Source organism: Protomyctophum parallelum, assembly GCF_964188405.1.
Source record: "Protomyctophum parallelum genome assembly, chromosome: 11".
Lineage (NCBI taxonomy): Eukaryota > Metazoa > Chordata > Actinopteri > Myctophiformes > Myctophidae > Protomyctophum > Protomyctophum parallelum.
In genome coordinates, this window is record NC_139707.1 from 26521960 (window position 1) to 26545385 (window position 23426).

At 42.9% G+C, this 23426-nt stretch overlaps 2 protein-coding genes across 8 annotated transcripts in view; one reads left to right on the forward strand and one right to left on the reverse strand.

Annotated features, from left to right (window-relative positions):
- The first annotated feature begins 238 nt into the window (after positions 1-238).
- LOC310866747 (alpha-aspartyl dipeptidase) lies at positions 239-5649 on the forward strand. The gene is made up of 8 exons (XM_083776470.1): positions 239-695; positions 1295-1383; positions 2600-2674; positions 3094-3173; positions 3612-3785; positions 4200-4259; positions 5316-5398; positions 5479-5649. Exons 1-8 carry the CDS (start codon positions 604-606, stop codon positions 5546-5548), a joined length of 723 nt encoding a protein of 240 aa, XP_083632596.1. The 5' UTR covers positions 239-603; the 3' UTR covers positions 5549-5649.
- Positions 5650-7386: 1737 nt separating this feature from the next.
- The window catches only part of itgav (integrin, alpha V), a 47078-nt gene continuing 31038 nt past the window's right edge, over positions 7387-23426 (reverse strand). Inside the window, exons 20-34 of one of the 7 annotated variants that reach the window (XR_014569964.1) lie at positions 22899-23036; positions 22732-22799; positions 21878-22022; positions 21336-21431; positions 20033-20112; positions 18304-18384; positions 16134-16239; positions 15027-15185; positions 13433-13558; positions 13189-13302; positions 12768-12875; positions 11573-11692; positions 9473-11164; positions 9370-9410; positions 7387-9334 (exon numbers count right to left, since the gene is read on the reverse strand). Coding sequence is in view for 1 of the 7 variants with exons in the window: in XM_083776636.1 (XP_083632762.1) it covers positions 11072-11164; positions 11573-11692; positions 12768-12875; positions 13189-13302; positions 13433-13558; positions 15027-15185; positions 16134-16239; positions 18304-18384; positions 20033-20112; positions 21336-21431; positions 21878-22022; positions 22732-22799; positions 22899-23036 (1434 nt within the window). In the remaining 6 variants the exon portion in view is untranslated. Of the gene's footprint in view, positions 11165-11572; positions 11693-12767; positions 12876-13188; positions 13303-13432; positions 13559-15026; positions 15186-16133; positions 16240-18303; positions 18385-20032; positions 20113-21335; positions 21432-21877; positions 22023-22731; positions 22800-22898; positions 23037-23426 lie in introns of all 7 variants that reach the window. The other 6 variants (XR_014569961.1, XR_014569962.1, XR_014569963.1 and 3 more) reach the window with 6 other exon arrangements.

Here is a 23426-nt window from a genome sequence, read left to right on the forward strand (position 1 = left end):
ATATATTGTTTTCCAAATTCTATGGTTGTAAAATGTATAGGCTACACGTAACACACACGTAATTTTCTTGTGTTTGTGCATAACGTTTAGTTTAGGCCATTTATGCGTTTTGGACACTATAGTTTAGTTTGCTCCTGCTACCCTCTAGCGGACGTATAACGCATTTGCTACAACAAAAAGTAATGTGACCGATCAGCTGGTGAAGCAGTCTATTTTCTTTTGGAACTGAACTTTTTGCCAACTGCCAAGCTTCTGCAGAAGCACAACCCTTCTTCTGTCTTCCTTTATATTATATTGCAAGATTAATATGATATAGTATTAAGACAAGACCAAGAGGAGAGGAATTATAAACGTCCAGGCAGGGAGCTCAAAACATGGTTTACTTTAAAGATGCCGACATAGTTTTATGGGAAGATTTCGTAATCAGCGGATCATATCTGTCATAAGTCTTCTAGATGACTTTTGAACAGTGAACCTTGACCACACACTGGACTCATTCTGCCTGCCAGACGAAGAAGTGAAAACTTGGAGTTGACAGTTTCCGATCCCTTGTAACGCTGTCTTTATACTTGCTTTGTCTTTGTCACCTTCTTTGTGTCAGAAATGAGAAGACTTCTGCTGGTGTCCAACTCCACTCTGCACGGCAGCGGCTATCTGGACCACTGCCAGCAGCACATCAAAGACTTCTTTGGAAAGTAAGGTCCAAAAATAGACTACGTACTAAACCATGAACTTGATTTATTTTGTAGCACCATCCATAATGATTGATTGATTGATTGAAATATTTACAGTTTGTAGAATTTACAGTACATTTTAAGCACAAACTCAATACAAAGACTGTCAACTGTGAGTGGACGACCCAATTAAGCATTACACTTGTTTACAACAGGGTCCACATTGTTCAATTCATCAAAACATTTAAAGACATACAAACATTTAGAGACATACAAATAGACATTTCTATGTAGCTAAAGAACAGAACAGTAATTCATCATAATGGGAAGCAAAAAAGGGAAAAGATACAATATACAGTGAGGGAAAATGGGGTGGGGGGGTGGGGGGGATAAAATGACATTACAAGAAAACTTGAAGTGTAAAGATGGACCAGCTATACGCGCTCACATTACCCCAGTTGGAAACTAACTGTGGCACTTTCAGTAACTTCTGGTATTGTTATTTATTATATTCTGTTGAACTAAAGTTATTTTTTTTTACATTCTATTGCCCTGTGTGTCATGGGACATGATTATGATGACAGTAATGTTTCAGGGCTATATGTGACTGTGTGTTTCAGGGATGTGAAGCAGGTGCTGTTTGTTCCATATGCACTTCATGACAGAGATAACTACACCAAGACAGCCAGGAGCAAATTTAATTCTCTGGGTGGGTAGTACAATGGACCACAATGGAAACATGGCCATGGGGCTTTTTGTGTTATGCTTTTTAGCATAACTTTTGACTGTAGCATACCGTCTATACCAGCCTGTACGTTTATAATCTCTAGGATCTTTTCCTGTCTCTTCTTGTGAAGATTGTCAATTGGGGGGGAATCCAGATTCATGTTTAGAGCGAGGGATAGCAATATGGCTATTTCTCCTCTATGTCCGTTATGGCTCTCTGTCCGTCATGGCTCTCAGGGCGCTGACCTGTTCCAAGATCGTGTCCATCTTCTGATGCATCTGCAGGGCGCTGGCCTGTTCCAAGATCGTGTCCATCCTCTGATGCATCTCCCCAAGTGCCCTGCTCAGCTCGGCCATGGCAGGCAGCATAGGGGCTCCGTTCAGCGTTGCCATTTTTCCAATTCTTCGGTACACAAGACCAATGCACAGCCCAATCAGCAGAAATCCTGTAACCATAATCCAAATAGATATGCCTCTTCTACGCTGATCGTCGGGGGAAGATCCATCAGGGTATTGAGCGGGCTCTCCAGAACCCAATTTACATGAAAAAAATGTTGTCCATCACGTACAGAGACCAGCACACTAATTCCATGATTAGTTCCATGTCTTGATAGTTTCAGCGGTTTCGAAGAGACAGTGTAGAAGAGACGCTCTGAGCAGGGAGTACAGACAGGGAGGGAGAGAGAAAAAATGCGACCGCCCTCTTCAAGAGGCAAGCAAAAAAAGGTGACTGTGTGTGTGTGTGTGTGTGTGTGTGTGTGTGTGTGTGTGTGTGTGTGTGTGTGTGTGTGTGTGTGTGTCACCTCCAGGACTCTCTTCCTGATCTCTGCCACCACCTTGTTGTCACAAAAACGTGACTGCCTAGGGCCCTGGGAGTTGCTAGAGGCCCCCCTGAATATGTCCTCAAAGTCATGCATCAATGCAACAAGCTTTGAACTGAGCAGATTGGACTTTCCGTTCCAGAGATAATGGCTTTCGACGATTTTCATTTGAGTTTTGGCCATTATCGCCATATTTCTTTAATAACACAGGCTAGGAAGGTCAGACGGTGAAATACTGTGGTTCGGGCTCATCAAACCAATCAGATTGCATGATTTGACCAATTCATTCTTATAGTCTTTGTTTTAACCATATTCATAACTCTTTGATACTATGATATAGTATGTTTATGACATTATGTATTGCTGTGTGTGTAACAGGCTATGAACTGGACAGCATCCACGAGGCGTCAGACCCAGTGGAAGCAGTCAGGAAGGCCCAGGGGATCTTTATAGGTGAGACAAGCATCATCAAGCTCAGGGACATTAACTACCGCATTATGAAATTCAGTGTTAATGTACCTCTGACTGACATTGATAAACCAACACTGAGGATTTTACTGTGTAGGTAGCAAGTTCAAATGTATAAAATCTTTTTCAAATATCCGATCTACAAGCTCACAATGCGTCACATCGCAATGCATTGTGAACTTGTAGAACTTATTTTTTAATGTATGGTTGAAGTGGTTACTGTATGTTTTGAAATAATAATCTAAATCTACAAAGTAACTAAAGTTTTCAAATAAATGTAGTGGAGTAAAATTACAATATTTGTCACCGAGATGTAGTGGAGTAGAAGTAAAAGTACTGGAAATCAGTAATACTCAAGTAAACTACAAATACCTCAAAATTGTACTTTCCACCACTGATTACAGGTGGAGGCAACACCTTCCGTCTGCTCACGTGTCTCTATGACAACAAGGTGGTGGCAGAGATCAGGAAGAGAGTCCTGGAGGTGACACACACACACACACACACACACACACACACACACACACACACACACACACACACACACACACACACACACACACACACACACACACACACACACACACACACACACACACACACACACACACACCAAGGGAAAGTACAAAGCAAACTTTCGATTTGAACCTTGAAAGTGTAGAATGATGGGGCTATTTAGTTTAGCAGTGCTCTCATGTCATATTCTATGAAGTCATGCTTACTAAGTGAGATCAGCTGGTGAAGCTTTTGATTGGGTTGAAGACCTGTGTATTTTAATGCTATGCGACTGGATGTTATCTTTGTGTGATTTTTATTAGTCAGAAACAGGATTTATTTTTTCAGGGAAACAAAAAAAAAGATTTGGGGACGAATAGCACCCTGCTGCAGTGCTGCATGTAACACCTTTCTCCTCTGTGTGTAGGATGGCATTCCCTACATGGGTTCCAGTGCCGGTACCAACGTGGCAACCATCAGCATCAACACCACCAACGACATGCCCATCGTCTACCCTCCCACCTTCTCTGCCATCGGCCTGGTCCCCTTCAACATAAACCCCCACTACTTGGACACTGATCCCAACAGCAGGCACATGGGGGTAAGAAAAAGTATCATATCCACTTGTGCCTGTTTTTCCCAAACATAGGGTAGCTCATGGACCAGTCTTTATGGATCCCAAGTAGAGGCTATGCGCATGACATCATCGTATCCAGAAATTATGCGGGAACACCTACTGAGTGGCAAAAAACAACTTTTTGGTCTTGACAGCCCATGCATCCAAACAGAAAAGTCTGATTGTATTAAACGTTAAACTCACCAACATTGCATTGCAGGGGAACGTCCCCTCGTGTTACGTACCCGGTTATGCTTTGCAAAGAATCTCGGGAAAGCTTGCCTCCCCTCAAAATACAGAGCCGGAAGAGGCCTTTAAATGTCTTTATATGTCTATGCCTTGGCTTTAAACTGAGTCGTATCTTGTATGCAACGTGTGTAACATTTGTCTCACCTCCAGGAGACGAGGGAGCAGAGACTCGTCCAGTACCATGAAGAACTTGACACGCCATGTGTGCTGGTGAGAGACGTGTTGTGTAAAACATGTTCTTGATGGACAATTAACAATTTAGGCATTGTACACACTCTTATTATCCACAGCGACTTTACAAGCGTGAGATCGGAAGAAGCAAAGCCTGAAAACACACACACACACACACACACACACACACACAGTGTTGTCACTACTTTTGTGTACTGTGAGGAGCCCACACCAGGAGGATGTAGTGCCTCCGTCCTACTCCTCCAAATACTTTGTGCTGACAGGTAAATGTATTGACAAATATCACCCTCCCCCTAGCCTCGATACCCAGGCTTTCATTTCGTCTGCGCGAAAGATGAAAGCCTGGAAAAAGCCGTGGGCTGAACCAGTCTAAAAGTGGGAGTCAACCCTTCCGCGTAGGCGTCGCTCTAAATGATGTGACGTAGCGCTGCACTAGGGGGGAGAGGAGGGGCCGGGGGTGACGGACAGATCGATGAGATCCAATCAGGGTGCGCGCTTTTCTGAGACACGACCCTCCCATCTAGGCCAGAAATGTCTCTGCTTAGGTCAGGCTACCCTCCCCCCAACATGGGCCAATGGGCTCTATAAAATCAGAATATCTCTTCCTACTTCCAGGCCCCTTCACAGGTGTTACCGATGATATTAAAGCTCTGTTCCATTTAGTGTACAATGGTTCTCAAACGTTTTAATCTCAAGGTCCTCCATAACTCTGATGGTGTACAAATGGAACCAAATTGACCCGTAAGGGTCTATTTGGTTCCATTTGTATACACTCAGATACCCGTACACGGCCATTTGGAACCCACACTTTGAGACCCACTGGTGTAGCAGTTTCCAGTGAGCCAACATGCACAATAGCAGCACCCTGACTGTTTGACCACAATGGAACAGAGCCTTTATTTGTATCATCAGTAACGGTAACACCTGTGAAGGAAGTAGGGAAAGTTCTTTCCAAAATGGCATGTACACTGCATAGAGCCCATTGTGTTTGTATAGATGCTTGGCAGGACCAGATACCACCCAACGGAGCACCCATGGACTGTAGCTTTAGTGATGAAATAATGTTGTTTTCAGGGACTAAGAGAGGGAGGCCTGCTTCTGGTGGAGGCAAACAAGGCAACACTACTGGGAACCACCAAGGCTAGGCTCTTCATCAGGTACTAACCTCACATAAACAATTCTCTCTCCGTGCAAAATCCATATCTTTCACATCCTCCTGTAATGCCTCCTTTTCCAGGGGAAAGCCAACCGTTGAATACGACACTGGGAGTGACCTCAGCTTCCTGCTGAAAGACTGTCCTAGCTGAAAGATGGACACTGACCAATCGGATGAAACCAGGAGTGCCGAGTATTCGACAAATCACAAGCCAGTGTAGGGACAGGCTACTGTTATGGATGGGATATATTATTCAACAAGGAATAAAATTACTTAAAAATCCACATCTTGTTAATGTTTTTGCTTGTTTTTGCTTGTTAATGTTACTTATCTTAGAGTTTGTTGCTTACACATGAGAACCAGATTTTGTGCAGACTATAAAGTCAGTATAGCAAAAAACTAGCCGATCTACAAGCTCACGATGTGTCACTTTTTTGAAGCCTTCTGAAAGTTGTTGAAATTCTTTAAATAGCGAAAACTAGTTAGGACCAGGAGGACTGTGCTCCAGGTTAACTCTAGCATTGCTGGTTTTGGATGCTACCAGGATGTCCATTGCATTCAGCCGGTGTCCTTGCCATTCTGTCTATACATAACCAGCAGTAACGGGTCTCTCACAGTTGGTAATGGTAACTCATTGCCAAAATGGATAGTTTCACAAAAGGTATGGTATAGGATAACAGTAATCAACGGATTATAGGCTACCTAGGCACTTCCATTGATCAATGAGATTCTTTTCAGATTTGGAGATACAATTCTAGATCCACAAAAAGACATCTGGCATTGTTGATATCATAACTGGATCCAAACTGGACCCATCTGATAACATTTAAAAATCAGACCTGTCTGAACTGAGTGGTGCTGTTGGGATGTCAGACTATTAGAATAGTGGAGCTGTCGGACTATGTAGTGTAGTCTGTACTGTACTGCCCCTCGTCATGCACCTGTGTGTTACACCAGACCTGTAAGGGTCCATTTGGTTATATGTGTACACTCAGTTATAGACCTGTAATGGTCCATTTGGTTACATGTGTACAGTCTCATAGTTAGACCTGTAATGGTCCATTTGGTTACATGTGTACACTCTCAGAGTTAGACCTGTAATGGTCCATTTGGTTACATGTTTACACTCTCAGAGTTAGACCTGTAAGGTGACAGGTCCCATTGACAGCCCAATGAGCCCATTCATCAAAACAGAAAAGTCCTATCTGATTGTAGTAAACGTCGTCAAACTCAAACATTAATGCTACTTCCTTTCAAGAAATTAGATGCAGGTTAGTATTATTTTTCTTCTAAAGGTGCATTCAGACTTGAATGGCTAAAGTGGCGAGATTACACATGCAGTCAATGCAAAGACAAGCATTGCGCAAACGGGTGTGGCATGACCTGGCGCGGTACAAACAGGACGAACCGAGGAGAATGTGCATGTGATGCACCGTAGTACTGCATGTGCTCTGTGCTGGTCTTACACTAAAAACTCAGCTTCCCATAATGCACAGTGTGAAGCTCAACAGCACCACTTTGTCACCAGTTGGTACCTTAGAGCGCTGTCCGTTGACTATCATTGTACACGTTCACGACGGACGACGCTCGTGCGCGTTCAACGGCAGCGCGTTCATGTGTTTGGGGCCACTCACCATTGCAATCCGTCCCAGAATGCACTCTGTTCCTACCCGGAAGGAGGAGTGAATCCGCCTCATGCGCTTTTGAGCAACTCAATGCAAGTGGATGGGAGGAGAACTCGGGTGTCTTCTCTATAGATATATATACTCTATGGTTGGTACTCTAAACAGAGACAGACAGACAGACAGGGGACACACACATTGCTGTGCTTTGAAGTGGCAGCATCACTCAAATCTGCTTAATGTAAGATCAGTCTGTAAGATCAATTTTCAAAATCTGCACAATTCTGATCCCAATTAAAGGTTGGGCATAAATAGTCAAAGTTTCAAACTAATTCTTAAATATGACAATTATACAAGACAAAAGAAAAATGTGGACAATTAGTTTATTTCAGTTTAAAAGGTGAAATCATCTCCATATGAAATATTTTAATCTCAAGGTGAAAGAATACATACATTGCAAAATAGCCATTATTCACTCTGAGCGGTAATGACCAGACAGTAACATATTGTAAACCTACTGCATGAGCCTAATAAACAGTGAAATACAGCCGAAGGGAGGTTCGTCTTCACTTTTATAGTAGACTCCATTAAAAGTGTACACGTTTCTTTGAGATGATTAAAATGACTTTCTGCCTCGAGTTGGACTGCAACCCCTGACATTAAAAGCACATGGCGCACACGGCCTAGTCTCGTGTAGCCAGACAACTATTCCACAATCACCAAATACTATCTAGTCTGGAACTACACCTCCTGAAAGCAGCAAATATGCTTAGATGATTTAGATTTATATTAAAAAAAGATTTGTGCAGGGAGGAGACTTCCGCTTTATCATGATCAGAGCTTCCGTGTCCCTCTCTGTATGATAGGAAACATTTGAAAATTGTGGGAGGCAACAGTCTGGCCACGTGAGACTCCACACGGCCCAACCCACGCAGCCACCAGGATGTTCTTTTCATGTCACATCTTCTAGGTTCTACTGGAATAAGACTGAAGAGTGATGAACCCAGCAGTATCAGTGCATCCATGACTTTTTTAGGGAGAGGCAGAGTTTGTTAGGGACACAAAATGACTGTTTGGACAAAGAATTAACGGTGTGTAATATAAGGGACAACAAAATTGACATGACAAAGAGCACGGAATAATCAAGTACAGCATGAAGCAATTATAAAGTTTCAAATGAGATTCTGAAAGGATGTGGTTATTGATGTTGAGTTACTTCACTGATTACGGTATTTCAGTTAATGAACGTTTATCATGTCAACTTTCAATGCAAACCCAATATGGGCAACTTCATAAGGTTTTATGCACATTGCATATTCACACACACACACATACAAACGAATAGAAAACTGCAATCAGGCTACCTTGTAATTTTGTCCTGTACAAAACAGCTAGCCAGGACTTTGAAATAGAAGGACAAATACTATTTAAATCAAGAACGAAAAAAGGAGAATGAAGTCCTTGCGGTAAAAAAAACTAAAAACAAAACCAAACAAATCTGCAGATCTGCAGATTCTGCTGTATCTATTTTAAAGACCAACTAGATTGGTAGAATGAGACAAAACAAACAGTGGATAGTTAGCTGACAAAGAAGGACTTTTTTTTCTTCCCCATGGAATTATCTTCACCAATGGAAAAAATACCTTTATATTCAACTATAAAGTAAAGTCCCCTCTATAGTATATCATTATTATTCAATGGCACATTTCGTAGAACTACATAAAGTAACAGTGACCAGTGACCACTCTAAAAAAGAAAGAAAAAAACAGCCCAAAGCTTCCCAAAGCCCAGCAGTACACACTGGGACACAATTTAGTTATTGCATTATATTCATCTGAAAAGTTCATGATTGCTGCCTCAACACGCACAGCAGAAAAGGAAAATATACAAGAAATATATATTACTTTACCATTCCATACCATATAGTATAATGTCATAAAATACCACCTTTGTCACTGACTTATTACACGGCTTTGTTGAACAATTGATCCTGAACGATCAGTCAAGGTGTTCCGCAGTCTGTTTATGCTCAACAGCAACACGCTGTTTTCCGATTTCCATTCCATTGACATGGCTATGGAAGGTTGTAGCTTAGTAGTAGTAAGCTAATAAATTAATTTCCAAATCAAATTTCCAAATCAAATATTTCATATCAAAGAACTGATCTAATTTCGTTACCGTGTAATCAGCCAGATGACATTGCAGGACAAAACATTTTATGGTGGCAACGTACCGCGCTGGCTCGCCATTGTAGACGTTCCCTCACCCTTTCACCTGGTCTGCATGGGCAGCGCAGGGGACGGGGTCTTTTTCACCTGGTCTGCATGGGCAGCGCAGGGGACGGGGTCACCTGGTCTGCATGGGCAGCGCAGGGGACGGGGTCTTTTTCACCTGGTCTGCATGGGCAGCGCAGGGGACGGGGTCACCTGGTCTGCATGGGCAGCGCAGGGGACGGGGTCTGCATGGGCAGCGCAGGGGACGGGGTCTTTTTCACCTGGTCTGCATGGGCAGCGCAGGGGACGGGGTCTTTTTCCCCAAACACTTCCTCACAGCGATGCAGCAACAACAAGTGAGACCGCTACGATGGCTCGTTTTAATAGCGCAGTGCATTGTTACTGCCCTTCCTCTCTGACATACAGTATTCTTTATTAATACAGTGGTTCCCAAAAGAGAAACTTGATGTCTCCCCAGGCCCCAAACAAGTGAAAATCGCTGATCTACAAAGTTCAAAACGTGTCGCTTCACACCACGTTGTGATCTTGTAGATCGGCTATTTTCACTTCTACTTAAACATGTCTCTTCTCTAATGTATGGTATTAATTAGATTTTTATTTGATTGCTTCATGAAATTACTGAAAATAAATCATTGAATTTGTTTTTAATTCATGATTCCTTTAGCTTTTTTGGGAATGTTTTTTGAAAATGTTTTTCAAGCAATAACAATTAAAAACTAAATAAAATAAAGGGACCCATAAAAATGTGAGTCCCAAACAGTGGGTCCCGACCCACTTGTTTGTGTCTTAATATCCTACGTTGCTATGTTTTCGTTTTTTTAGTTTCTTACTTGTGCTACAGAAACAAGGTCTTTGTGACGTTTTCCTCTATTATTACTCTACCTCGTCTCAATGCAGCCATATTCATTATTGCTCTCCGCTATATGTTACATTACAGGCAGTTATTACAGTGTTAAGGCTTAAGACACAGGACGGCACTGTCAACGGGGGAGGTCTCAACACACGTATATCGCTCACAGGCACATCCTGCTTCGAGGTCAACTCAAATGTAATTGTAAATTATAAGGATGTTCTGATAAAGGTGCCAAACAACATAGACTACAGTTTAACAGAGTATAGTATTTTTCTTATACTTATATTCGTTTTGGAGTGCTGTGTTTCTCTTGGAGTGCTTGCAGATAGATTTATGAGAAAGTGGGGCCCTCCCCACTTCCTGCCGCCAGAGAATTTGCGTCATCACATTGCCTAAAGAAAAAGCCATCGGGCGTACCACAAATTACCGGCTCAGTGCACCAGAGATAGGGGGCGGGGGAGTGCAGAAACGATGGGCATTTTATATGGTCTTCAGTTCAACAGTGAAATCAATGCAATAGAAGAAAGAAAACAAAACAGCAGCTGCAGTGTCTCCAGCACTGCATGCGTTTTATCTAAAAGTCAACCGTGTGTTTCAAAACCCTCTTTATGTTAAGAAACGACCAACTGCTAAACAAACAAATGAAGATCATGGTCAACACCTCTGTTCCAAAACATCTTCAAGGGTGGCTGGATGCTTTCTTTTAGTTTAACTTATGAAAGGAGCAGTGTCAGGTGATTGTCACTTGATAATAATGCATTGGGAATTATTGTTTTTTTTCTCCCAGGAACAAAAAGAGATAAAACGTACCGCTAGTTGCTGTGTACAAGTTAATACAGTGAATTATCTGTGAACACTTCTCGTTATCTGTCCCAGGAATGGGGATTTTTACCCTGAATCTTCCTTTCCTCGTCCTGCATTGCATGTGCAGGCCAGTGTGAGACACTGACACCTGCTAGTGACCACTAGGCATCAGTGTTGCCGTTCTCCTCCGGCTGGAGCTGCTCCTTCTCTGTGCAGTCCTCCTGCGGCGGCCGCACCCTCTTGAAGAAACCCAACTAGAGAAGAAGCACAGGAGTGTACACAGGTGTGTTATCTCAAATTCAACGCTTGACCCCCATTGACGTAAAGTCACGCCATTTGGTGTTTCCAGCGATTACGCTAGAGGGCACTCTTCGCAGAATCTGTGAATGATGCTATAACTTCCGGAGAAGAATACACCTGTAAATCACGTGATCCAAACAAACCCCAGCCCGTCCGATCCAACGCTAAAGGATTCATAAAAATGCATCGATCTCTGATTTATTTTCCCAGGTTGCGTTTTTGGTGGAAACAAGCCATATTCAAAGAACCAAAGATTAGTGAATTAATTAATTCCTGGCAGTCTATGTGTTTATTAATGAATCCATGTATAACTCTGAGTTAAATGAACACCGGGGACTTCACTGTGTAGGTCTGTTGCTTACCTTGTACATGACGAATATGAGCAGGGCCAGTAGCAGGAGACCTGCCAGTACTGCCAGTGCCACCACCCAGCCTGGTACAGGCGCTGTGGTATCGGTCACCCACAGCACCGACACACTCACCTACAACCACAAACAACAACCAGGGCTTTTAACCACTTAGACCAGACACCGATTCTACAAATGGCTTCTAAATCCTAACAGTTTTCTGAAAAACGTATGTTGCTATATACTGTATATCAGTGGTGCTCAAAACCTTTTCCTGTCAAGGAACCCCAAAGTTATATTATATTATTAAACACGATACTTAGTTGACTGGAGTCCCCCTGGGCTCTGCCCCCACAACACCACCACCACTGGGCAGTAATAGATAGATAGATACTTTATTTGTCCTTTCGGAAATTTGTTTTGTGCACAGTAGTCATCAGGATATACATAAAACATATGCAAACAAACAGATCACACAGTACATAGACAATAAAGAAACAGTGCCAACAGAAGGCCACCAGTCATAGTTCCAAGAGGCATCACATCACACTTTATGCACAGAACTGAGATGGGGCCTGCTTGTTCATAAGTCCTATACTTATGGGAACAAACGATCTTGAGGCCCTAGCCTGCAGGGAAGGTAGTAAGGTACCATGTACCGTCGCCCTGATAGTAAAAGATGGTATTGGCTGTGTAACGGGTGTGTGTTGTCCCTAGTAATAGCTTTCCCCTTCCTGAGTACCCGGGTCTCATACATTGAGGTCATACTCTCAAATCGTACCCCAGCTATTTTGCTGGACACACTGATGATTTTATGGAGTTTGTTCTTATTGACCAATGATAATGAGCCATACCATGAAACAAAACAAAATGTCAATGCACTCTCCACAAAGGATCGATGAAAAAGTGCCATAATACTTTTTTCAACGTTATACTGTCTCAGTCTGCCCATAAAATGCAGCCTCTGCTGACCTTTCTTGTAGATGGAATGAGTGTTGGAATTCCATGTCAGCTTGGAATCAATCGTTGTACCCAAGTACTTATATTCCTCCACAATCACTACCCCATCCCCACCAATGACAATTTCCTGGTGTGCATGAGCACCAGTCCTAAGGTCCAATATGACCTCCATAGTTTTTTTGTAATGTATAATGTGTGTGTGTGTGTGTGTGTGTGTGTGTGTGTGTGTGTGTGTGCGCGTGGATCTTACAATAGTATCGTTGGTTGGTGGGTCATACTTGATTTTCTTGTAAGGCATCTCTATGACGCTGAAGGAGGCTGCTGACCTCACCACATAGGAATGGTTCTGATTCTCAGGCTGAAAGACACATCATCAGACACCATGTGAAACACAAACACAACTACACACACCAATAAGTCCCATGTTAAACACAAATACAGTTCATACAAAGTTTGCTAGTAAATACCTGACATTTTTAGTTTCTACACTGTGAACTTGCTGTAGGAGTCCTCTATCTGTGTGGCTGTGTGTGTGTGTGTGTGTGTGTGTGTGTGTGTGTGTGTGTGTGTGTATATGTGTGTGTCTGTGTGTGTGTGTGTGTGTGTGTGTGTGTGTGTGTGTGTGTGTGTGTGTGTGTGTGTGTGTGTGCGCGCGCTTGTGTGCAGGGTACCTTGAGGAAATTTCCAACATCCAATCTGGAGTAGATGAAAAGAGTTGCACTCTGACTCTTCTCCAGGCGACCCACCTGACAGCGCAGCTTCAAACAATGTGCTGTTGAACAGTCCTACACACACACACACACACACACACACACACACACACACACACACACGTTATGCACATACACAAATAGAAATGGACACATGCATGACGCACGCATATTGTTGTGTGCCGTTGTGTGACAGTGACGGTACCAGTGTCTGCAGGTTGTCTGCCTGTAATTCCTGTGGTTCTAGCTCCCTCTTGTGGACGTGGTTGCGGTTGCGTCCCTCCCTCTCTCGCGCAGGCGTGCTGGTGTTCTTCTCGGCAGACACAGGGTTCTACATGGATGGACAGAGACAGAGGTTTACGTCAAGCTTCTGGACTTCTGGACCAAGGGTTCTCTCTAGAGCCTATAGATCTCTGGTTCCCAAATAATGGGTACAAGGGACAATCTAAGAAATTCCATAAATTAGAAAACAAATGTTTAAAGGGATTGCGACATAAAAAAAAAGGTTTTGGAATTGTTCTTATTTTTTTTAGGTTTTCTAATCTCAATTGCACCCAAAAAACATGAACTTTTAACATTCAGTAGATTTTCTGTGATCTGGGGTTTTCTGGCTTAAACAGGTGCTCTGATTTGCCGGCAGTAAGTGATGTAAGACCCTGCAAATCCCATATATGTCAATGGGATTTGCCAGCAGATGTCACTGTTTTTACTGTGTTGACTGTTTTCATTGTAGCTCAAAAGGCTTCCAAACCCCAAAGAAAACTTCAGACCACAGAAAATCCACTGAATGTTCAAAGTTCAGGTTTTTTGGGTGTAATTGAGGTCATAAAACCTAAAATAAAAAATAAAAATAAAAATAAATGAAAATTAATGTCATAAAACCTTTAAGTAGTAGTGAAAATAGCCGATCTACAAGCTCACAACATGGTGCGAAGCGATGTGTTGTGAGCTTGTAGATCGGCTATTTTCACTAGTTTGGGTCCCGGGAAGACATAAAATGTCTTTTTGGGTCACAAGCTAAAAAACAGATTAAAGTGACAATGTTTCATAAAGTAAAAAAACACTCAAGTGCCCGTCTCTAATTGAAAGCGGTTAACTTTGCAGCCTTATTGGACATCATGGTCAGTTAACACTACCATGATGTTTAGATTAGAATGTAATTTGAATGTTATTTAAACAGATACTAGGTTAATTTTTACCTAGTATATTGTTTGCATTCTATGTATTGTACTGTATGTGATTACCTTGAAGTCAGTCTGTATAAGAGCATCAACTAAATGTTTAAATAGGTAGAGCTGCCGCTTGGGAACCGGAATGTTCAAATGTTGTCATATCGCCCAGCCCTACTTAGTCCTACTCCTCCTCCCAGCCCAAATCACACCATGGAAAGCATGAGTGTCTATTTCAAAGTGTTTTTTGACTGGGGGGTCATATTTTGACAGCAGGAATTGCCTGTCATAATCACACCATGGAAAGCGTGAGTGTCTATTTCAAACAAAGTGTTTTTTGACTGGGGGGGGGGCATATTTTCATTCATCAGCCAACACTCCCCCCCCCCACCGGAAGGTTCCCAAGTTCGATCCCGGGCTTGACGCCCAAAGTTAGTGTCCGAGTGTCCTTGAGCAACCCGATTTCTCCCGACGAGCAGGTTGGTGCCTTGCACGGTTTCCAACGCCGTATGTGTATGAATGGGTGAAGGTACGGTATACAGTATGTACATTGTAAAGCGCCTTTGGATAAAGGCGTTATAAATGCACCATTCACTGTGCAGTGTGTACTTTGATGTAGGCATTACTCACAGACACATTGAGCGGGTTGATCTCCATGTCTGTGGTGCAGTTGATGGGTCCGTCCGTCTCCAAGGACGTGATGTAGAGCAGGGAGCCGTTGCTGAAGCGATACGGCCAGTCCACATCCAGCACGGCTTTACTGAACGTACTGGGACCACTGTTATGGAGCTGCACACACACAGCCACAGAGAACTCTGTAAGTCAGGGGTTCTCAACCATTTTTATTTCATTTTCAAGGACACCCAGTTTGGTATGCATAGTCCATTCAGACCTGAGATCAGATTCTAATGTCTGTTTGAAAATGACAGTTTTCTGAAAAACCTATGTTTCTATGTCAGTCATTCTTCGATTTTTCAAAAATAGCAGACCTACAAGCTCGGCTATGAGCTTGTAGATCTGCTATTTTTCAATAGCAAAAGCATAACATAATGCTAATACCAAAACGGGTTCCCGCCCAAAATGGGATAGAGCTACAGACCTGCAAGGGTCCATTTAGTTGCTAACTGTCAAAGATTTAGCTGGGGTCCCCCTAATCTTGCTTTGCCAGACTGTTGCCTCTCGCACATTTCAAAGACTTCCGTCACACAGTCTGGATCACGGAAGCTCTGATCATGAGCAAGCGATAAAGCGGAAGTGAAGCCTCCTCCCCACTTCAGTTTTGTCTTTGCAGTCGCACAAATTTATCCTAATATAAATTTTACTCATCTAAGCATATATCGCTTGCTGCTTAGCAGAAATAAGAATAAATCAAATTTAACCATATTTTAGAATATATTTTTGTGAAGCGAAGTGGCAGCTTCCTTTCCGCGGATTTCGGGAGGTGTAGTTCCAGACTATATACTGTAGCATTTGGAGATTGTGTTTGTCTGGCTAAGCGAGACTAGGGTCCTCCTGGAACCCCACTATGAGTACCACTGATTTTAAGCAACCATTTTGTTACACGTGTGCATTTGGTCTCATATGAATTTGTGAATGCATTAGCGAGTGTGTGTGTGCCCAGTGCTATGAATGTGAAAGTGAAGAAATTCAATCAAGCGATTGTGTGTGTGTGTGTGTGTGTGTGTGTGTGTGTGTGTGTGTGTGTGTGTGTGTGTGTGTGCGCGCATCTGTGTGCACCTCATAAACGTGCAGTATCTGTGGGCCTATATCGTCTCCGACTACTGGAGGGGTTTTGGGCTTCCAATTAGCAATGGGCAGCAACACCTGGTCTGGAAACGACCCACTGGGGAGACAAGAGAACATGTAGAGAACATTAAAACCTTCTACAGAAACCTAGGTGTTTGTAAAGACAATTTTAAACTAGTTATGGTGACAACTGATGAGGTACTTGAAATTGAGTGCCCTCCAACCCCACAAGGCCACTGGCCATGACAATATTCCCTCCAAATTTCTCAGAGACTCAGCCATCTCTATAGCTCCAATCATCACGCACATACTAAACCTCTCCATCAAACAGGGACAGGTCCCCCAAGATTTCAAACTGGCCAAAGTAACCCACTTGCACAAGAAAGGGAGTAAATTAGACCCCGGCAACTACCGCCCTATTTCTATTCTAAGCTCCATCTCGAAAGTGATGGAACAAAATTGTCTATGAACAGGTTGAAAAGTATCTTGCCACAAATAAATTAATGTACGAGTTCCAATCTGGCTTCAGAACATCCCACTCCACTGACACATGCCTTCTCTATTTGAGCGACCACATCAAACATGATGTGGATGCTGGCAAATACTGCGGCATGGTCATGCTGGACCTCCAAAAGGCTTTTGACACCGTGAACCACTCCATACTGGTTAACAAGCTAAAAGCAATTGGTTTTGATAGCACATCAGTGAGCTGGATGCAATCCTACCTGGAGGGGAGAGAACAGATGGTGGAAGTGAATGGAACACTGTCCCCCCCCTCCCAGTGAGCTGTGGTGTTCCTCAAGGAAGCATACTAGGCTTTACTGTTCCTAATATATGTAAACGACATGACATCAGCTTGTGACTGCAACTTGTTCCTGTTCGCAGATGACTCGGCACTGCTAGTCTCGGACAGGAACAAACTGCAGGTTGAAAAGGCCCTCAGCTCTGAACTCGGTAGAATCTACACCTGGCTCGCTGATAACAAACTATCTTTACACCTGGGAAAAACTGAATCCATTCTCTTTGGATCTAATAGCAATCTCAGCAAGGCAAATGGCTTCTTGGTTAGAGTTGGTGACAATGTTATCACACGTAAAGATGAAATTACCTACCTAATCTTTCCGGTGATAAAATGGATGTTAACAGGAGCCCTCGTACAATGTTTCTTTGACTATGCATGCACCTCCTGGTACCACAGCACCTCTAAGGACCTTAAAACAAGGCTCCAGACTCCCCAAAACAAACTGGTCAGGCTCCTACTTGGCCTCACCCCCCAAACCCACCTCACTCCTGCCCACTTTGACAGGCTGGAATGGCTTAGGGTCGACGACAGAGTACAGCATCTTGCAATGGGCCTGGTCCACAAGATTCGATACACCATCAAGATACCCATGTACCTGTCTAGATACTTCCTTAATGTTAACGAAGTCCACACCCACAACACCAGAAGGAGTGCAACGAACCATGTACAACCCAGATTAACACAATTTTTACATACGACGTATGAGACCGTCATAAGGATTAGAAACGATCGTAGCCTTGGACGACTGTGGACGTTTCGCTTGCCGTACGCTAACGCTCTGTGCAACTATTAGCTTGTCATTGACTCCCATGTTATCGTGGCGGAAAGAATGACTCGTATCTCCTAATCCAGGGCGCTCTCCGTGGTGATGAATGGATCGATATGCTGGCGCTTCATTTCTGCTCCTCATCCGTCTCTCCCGCAAAATATTAACTATTTTTGGATCATATATCGTATAAATTAAAATGATCGGGATGTTAAGGTCAATTTGTCAAGTCAACTTTTTTAGGAAAGTGTTTCCGGTTCATGGCTTTCAGAGTAAAAGCGATCAGACAACTCCGGCACCCCAGAGCTCCTATTTTGATGCACTTCCGGCACTAAAAGTGTTTTAATTGGGTCGTCCACTCACAGTTAACAGTCTTTGTATTGAGTTTGTGCTTGAAATGTACTGTAATTCTGCAAACTGTTAAATATTTCAATCAATCAATCAAACAGGACACTTCCATTAAACTTGTTATATACAGCTTATCAAGTGACCATAAGAATACGATCAAGCTGTACAAATGATACACATGAGTGTACTGTATAATGCCTATGGATATATGTGCATGTCTATGTACGTGTGCATGTACGGCATACCCTCTGAAGTTGACTTTAACCATGACAGCCAGTTTGGTGACACTGGACACCTGAGGACTGCTGTTGTTGAACTCGTTGGAACTGAAACACACAAATCAAAATGGTTATTATGGGATGGTGGATGCTATAAGTCCAATATGAACCTCCCCAACATGAAAGAATTCTACAGGATAAAAACAATTAACTCCTCTGTGTTAATTTATCCACTTGTAAATCAAAGAGTGTACCAAATGTACCCACATTTGCATACTCTCTGAGTTAAATTAACACTGAGGATGTTACACACACACACACACACACACACACACACACACACACACACACACACACACACACACACACACACACACACACACACACACACACACACACACACACACACACACACACACACACACACACACACACAGCCACAGGGTGGAGCTGTTGCCCTCAGGAGGCCTGTGAGGAATTTGAACTTGGATTGCTGGATTGGAAGTCTGTAAATTCTCTGGGTTTTCCAACAAATACAGAATGATAACTTATAAGCGCATTAGTATGCAGATTAATGTATTTACTCTTGGCTTAGATCGCCCTCATGTGAGAGTTGTAGTAACAGCCATTACACTGTATGTTAGCCAAGGTCTTTGTTTGAACGTCATAATAGTCAATGACACATTTCCGATTCAGATTTCTATGACAACCACACTGGTCAGGGTCCCCTCTAACAAGTCCACTGTTTATGTTTTTGTGGGAATCCCCTCTAAGAAGCCCCCAAGGTTCTAGATGTTTTCAGAGCCAGAGAAGGCGTGACTGTCCCATTCACTGGTTCTGTGTCAACGGGAGGTCAGATAAACAAAACATTTGGACTGGAGCTGTCCGCTTCTAACCAGCGTCGCCGTCTACATCTAAAGACTGTCATTAACATACCAATCTTTGTACTTTCCTTTAACACACAAAACATACTCCGGTGTGTGTGTGCATGCCATGCAAATGCATGGATATAAGATACCATGGCCCGCCACTTTCCACACACAAAAACAATATGGACACAATGAGAGAGAAAGAGACAGGGAGGGAGAGAGAGAGAGAGCTCCCTGGTAGAAGCAGAATGTGAAGGCCTTTTGTCATTAAAATTGAGCGGAGATTGGAAAATGTTTGTGGTGAGATTAGTGCCAATTGGAAAATGGCTCTGGTTAAGTGAATGGTAATACAATACAATACAACACAAAAGTGGGTTTGTTGACTGAAATCCCCACCAAGAGTTCAAAACATTTGATCCCAATCTGAGTGGATCCGATTTGGATGTTATATATCCCCCTGATCCAAAACTATTACGGAATGTAATAACAAAAATACACCTTAAACTGAGCTTGTTTGAGTGAGTGGCACCCACGGCTATCATTATACAATCCCCTAGAATATTGTTCAGGACAACAAGTTATTATTAGTATGTTTATTAATGGTAATGACATAAAGCATTTGCTTTTACAGCTTGCTTACTGCACAATCATAAATGTTAGGACAGGGACACTCTACATACTGAGCCCTAATAAGCAGCTTTATGTACTAATATTCCTGAACCTTCCCTTCAAATAACAAGCTTGTCTTCAAGCTTGCCTCCACAAGCTTGTCTTCAACAAGTGGTGGCAAAACACATAGGTAACACATAGGTGTGTAAACACAATAACACATAGGTGCGTACGTCGTACATACAGACAGGCATACCGACAGAGACAAGGGAGCGTACCTTACAATCTGCAGGTCAAACTTGACAGAGGTGTCCTGTTCTGAGAGCTGGTGGACACTGAAGCTCAGCGCTGCCAGTACCTGAACAATTACATGTTCAATGATTAATAACATTGAACCGTTACATCAAACCTTACGGCTAACCTGTTAAAGGAAGCAGAAGTTAGCATGTCACACTAACTGTGTTTGGCACCAATTCGAGCCCTTAGCTGCTGCATTGTGAACAAGATGGAGAAATAAGAGATACATTTCCATGGACTATAGCTTAATTAATACATTCTTACATACTTTATTATTAATTACTTATAGAGGGAATAAAGAAAACTCAGTAATCAGAAACTAGAAAAGGTTAAAAACCACGTAGATACACTTCTTAGTTAGACTCTGAACCAGTGCGCTCAGTCAAGTGGGCGGGTCTATGGGCTGGAAACCAGGCTACTTCTTAGTACATACTAGTACCGGGAGCAGTATGGGTTAGCGCCCCAGCCTGTGTCTTCCGTGAGGAAGAAGCCCAACAAACCCACGGTGAGGCCTTTAGGAGGGCCATGCAAGCCTCAAGCGGAGCCTGCGGCACCACCAAGGGCAAGGTGGAGCCTGCGGAACCGTTGCTGTTTGAGAATCCACCATTCCTGAATAAAGTGCCTGGTGCTGGGAGTCTGGTGCAACGCACAGGGCCTGACCTGGTGAGAGCAGGAGTGGACCTGGTGAGACGTAGGAGGGGCCCGGACAGGTGTCAACCCACAGAGCCTAGTCCTTCCATGTGCCAGAATGGTACCTCCCAGTCCCGGCAGAGTAGTTCAGGAGGAACGGATTGTGTGGCCCTGGTTTTTCCCTAATGGGACTTATCGAGGGTAGCTACTGGGACGTAAGTCGGGACTTGATCACTCCCGGCTGGGTCACCTGAATGAGGGGTATGATGTTGCGAGACCCGAAACCCGAATGACCTTGGGATACATCACTGAGGATACGTCCCAGGTGCATCCATTTATGTATGTATTTTGTTATAGTAATAGGCAAGGGCAATAGTGCAGCGAAGGCCCTGGTACTGAATGACGCGAAGTAGTCTCATCAGCTATGGTTTGAGAGCAAAACTTGGTTCATTTTCAAAAGACAGTACTGTCAAAAACAAAAGAGAAACCTATACCCAAGGAACTGGGGCTGTTCTAGAGTGAACTGATTTTCTCGCGTGGATATATTGGCAATCGCTGATATTTGGGCTGCACGGTGGCCATGTCAATATTTGTTGACATATCACCCAACCCTAATATTGCAATACAGCTTTTGATACTATAGCTGTGTCTCACCTTGGTTCCTCCCTTCATGGGGTTTCCCAGGTCACATACCACCTGTCTGGTCTGGTTCTCTTTCTTATAGGCACACGATAGCCTGCTTAGGCTGGCCTGGTAGACACAAGACAACAATATCATTACAAAAACATGCATTTGCATTGCATTTCTAGGATGTGTAGAGAAAAATAATACTAATACATTAGCAGTGGTGGAAAGTAACCAAGCACATTTACTTAAGTACTGTACTTAAGTACAAGCACACGTTGTGAGCTTATAGATCGGCTATTTTCAAAATATTTTGAAATGGGACATTGTGCATAGAGAGTACTTTCTACTTTTGGTACTTTAAGTACATTTTGATGCCAATAGTTTTGTACTTTTAATCAAGTACATTTTGAATTCCAGACTTTTACTTGTAACAGAGTAGTAGTTCTACCTTGTAGTTCTACCTTGCTGTATTGATACTTCTACTTAAGTAAAACATGCAAGTACTTTTTTCCACCACTGGTGTGTGTGCAATGTGCCGTGTGTGTGTGTGTGTGTGTGTGTGTGTGTACCTGACTGCGGACCACCCCAGTGAAGTCGGCCTGTGGAGGCAGGTAGACACGGAGCTCAGCCTCGTACGCGCCCTCTCCTCTGTTCTCCGCGCTGACCTCTAGTGTCAGAGCGTTGTCGTCGCCCATGTAGATCTGCTCGCGGTCACTGCAGTTCCAGGATTGGAAGATCGACATGTGAACAATGAACAGCTATGTGTGTCCCTATGTATGTATGTACGTCTGACTACGGCCAGCTGCAATACCGCTGGGTGACCTAAAGCGGCACTGTTGAGCAGCGTACGTCCCTATGTATGCATGTCTGTTTTTAGCTGCTACATAGACATTGTTTGCCCGACCAGTGAACGGCCATAAAATGCATCATGAGAATTGTAGGAATAGCAAAAAGGAAAAAAAAGGCCAAAACCGACAGAAAGGGGAATTTTCTCTGTCATGGGGTTGTATTGTAAATATTGTCGTTTCTGTAGACTATGATAATCATCAACAATGAACTTAAATGCACATGCACTAGCGTGATCAATAAGTGTGATCGATTAATGTGGCATTTGTCCTCCGAACCTGCCAAAACAAACACCTCGTACGAACCTCATAACATTAAGTGTCTCGCCTTACAAGAATGGTGTAGGAACAGGTCTTACCTCTAGGCCTGTCACAAGTAATACATAATCACCAAATCAAAATGATTTTAGATAATCACAATTCGTGATTACTTTTCATATAAAGTATAAAGTTATTTCATTATATAAGTTATTTTACGAAGCCTAATTCTGAACGTCAATTAAATCGTTAATCGCACATTTTTTGTATGACTATTTTATTGTCAAGCACAATTTCGTAATCGTGACAGGCCTACTTACCTCTTAACAGTCAGCCTCAGATCAGGCTTACAGATGTTATCATCTCCACAGTCCAAGAGGATATGGGCCTGGAGACAGAGGAGAGGAGAGAGAGAGACATGAGTGAATGGACGGACACACACACACACACACACACACACCACACACCACACACACACACACACTACCTGCTTGGTGACATTAGGGGGGGCAGTCATGTCCAGTATCGGCAGCAGACCTGTTTTGTCTGCAGCCAGCTTGAAGTCCAAACTGTACTCCATGAACACTGATATAGGAGTGATCTTATCCCTGAACTCACTGTCATCCTGAGAGAGAGAGAGAGAGAGAGAGAGAGAGAGAGAGAGAGAGAGAGATGCAAATAGTGGAGGTGAGCAGGAAGGAACACATTTAACTTTATTTGGGTCCAATGCTGATCCTGATTTTTGAGAGACCGTCCTAGACCATGGAGTACCAAAGTTTCGAACAATATTTTATTGAATGTATTTTCAGAAAAGTTTGAAATCTATTTGACATTTTTAGATTTAATTAAATATTAAAAAACGGGACACATTCATAAAATTTTAAATATAATTATCCCCACGATCAGGAATCACAAAGCCTCTTTTGAGATACATTACAGGAAGGTGAAAGATCAGTCATATTACACATGATCCCGTTTATTCCAATATTGGACAGGTGTTCAGAAGCCAAATTAG

What these genes read in the sequence shown, in the direction of transcription:
- LOC310866747 (XM_083776470.1), top strand. Translation starts at nt 604, where the DNA reads ATGAGAAGACTTCTGCTGGTGTCCAACTCCACTCTGCACGGCAGCGGC. An exon ending in GAGCAAATTTAATTCTCTGG is followed by an intron (nt 1,384 to 2,599) that starts GTGGGTAGTACA and finishes TGTGTGTAACAG; the next exon opens with GCTATGAACTGGACAGCATC. An exon ending in AAGGCTAGGCTCTTCATCAG is followed by an intron (nt 5,399 to 5,478) that starts GTACTAACCTCA and finishes CTCCTTTTCCAG; the next exon opens with GGGAAAGCCAACCGTTGAAT.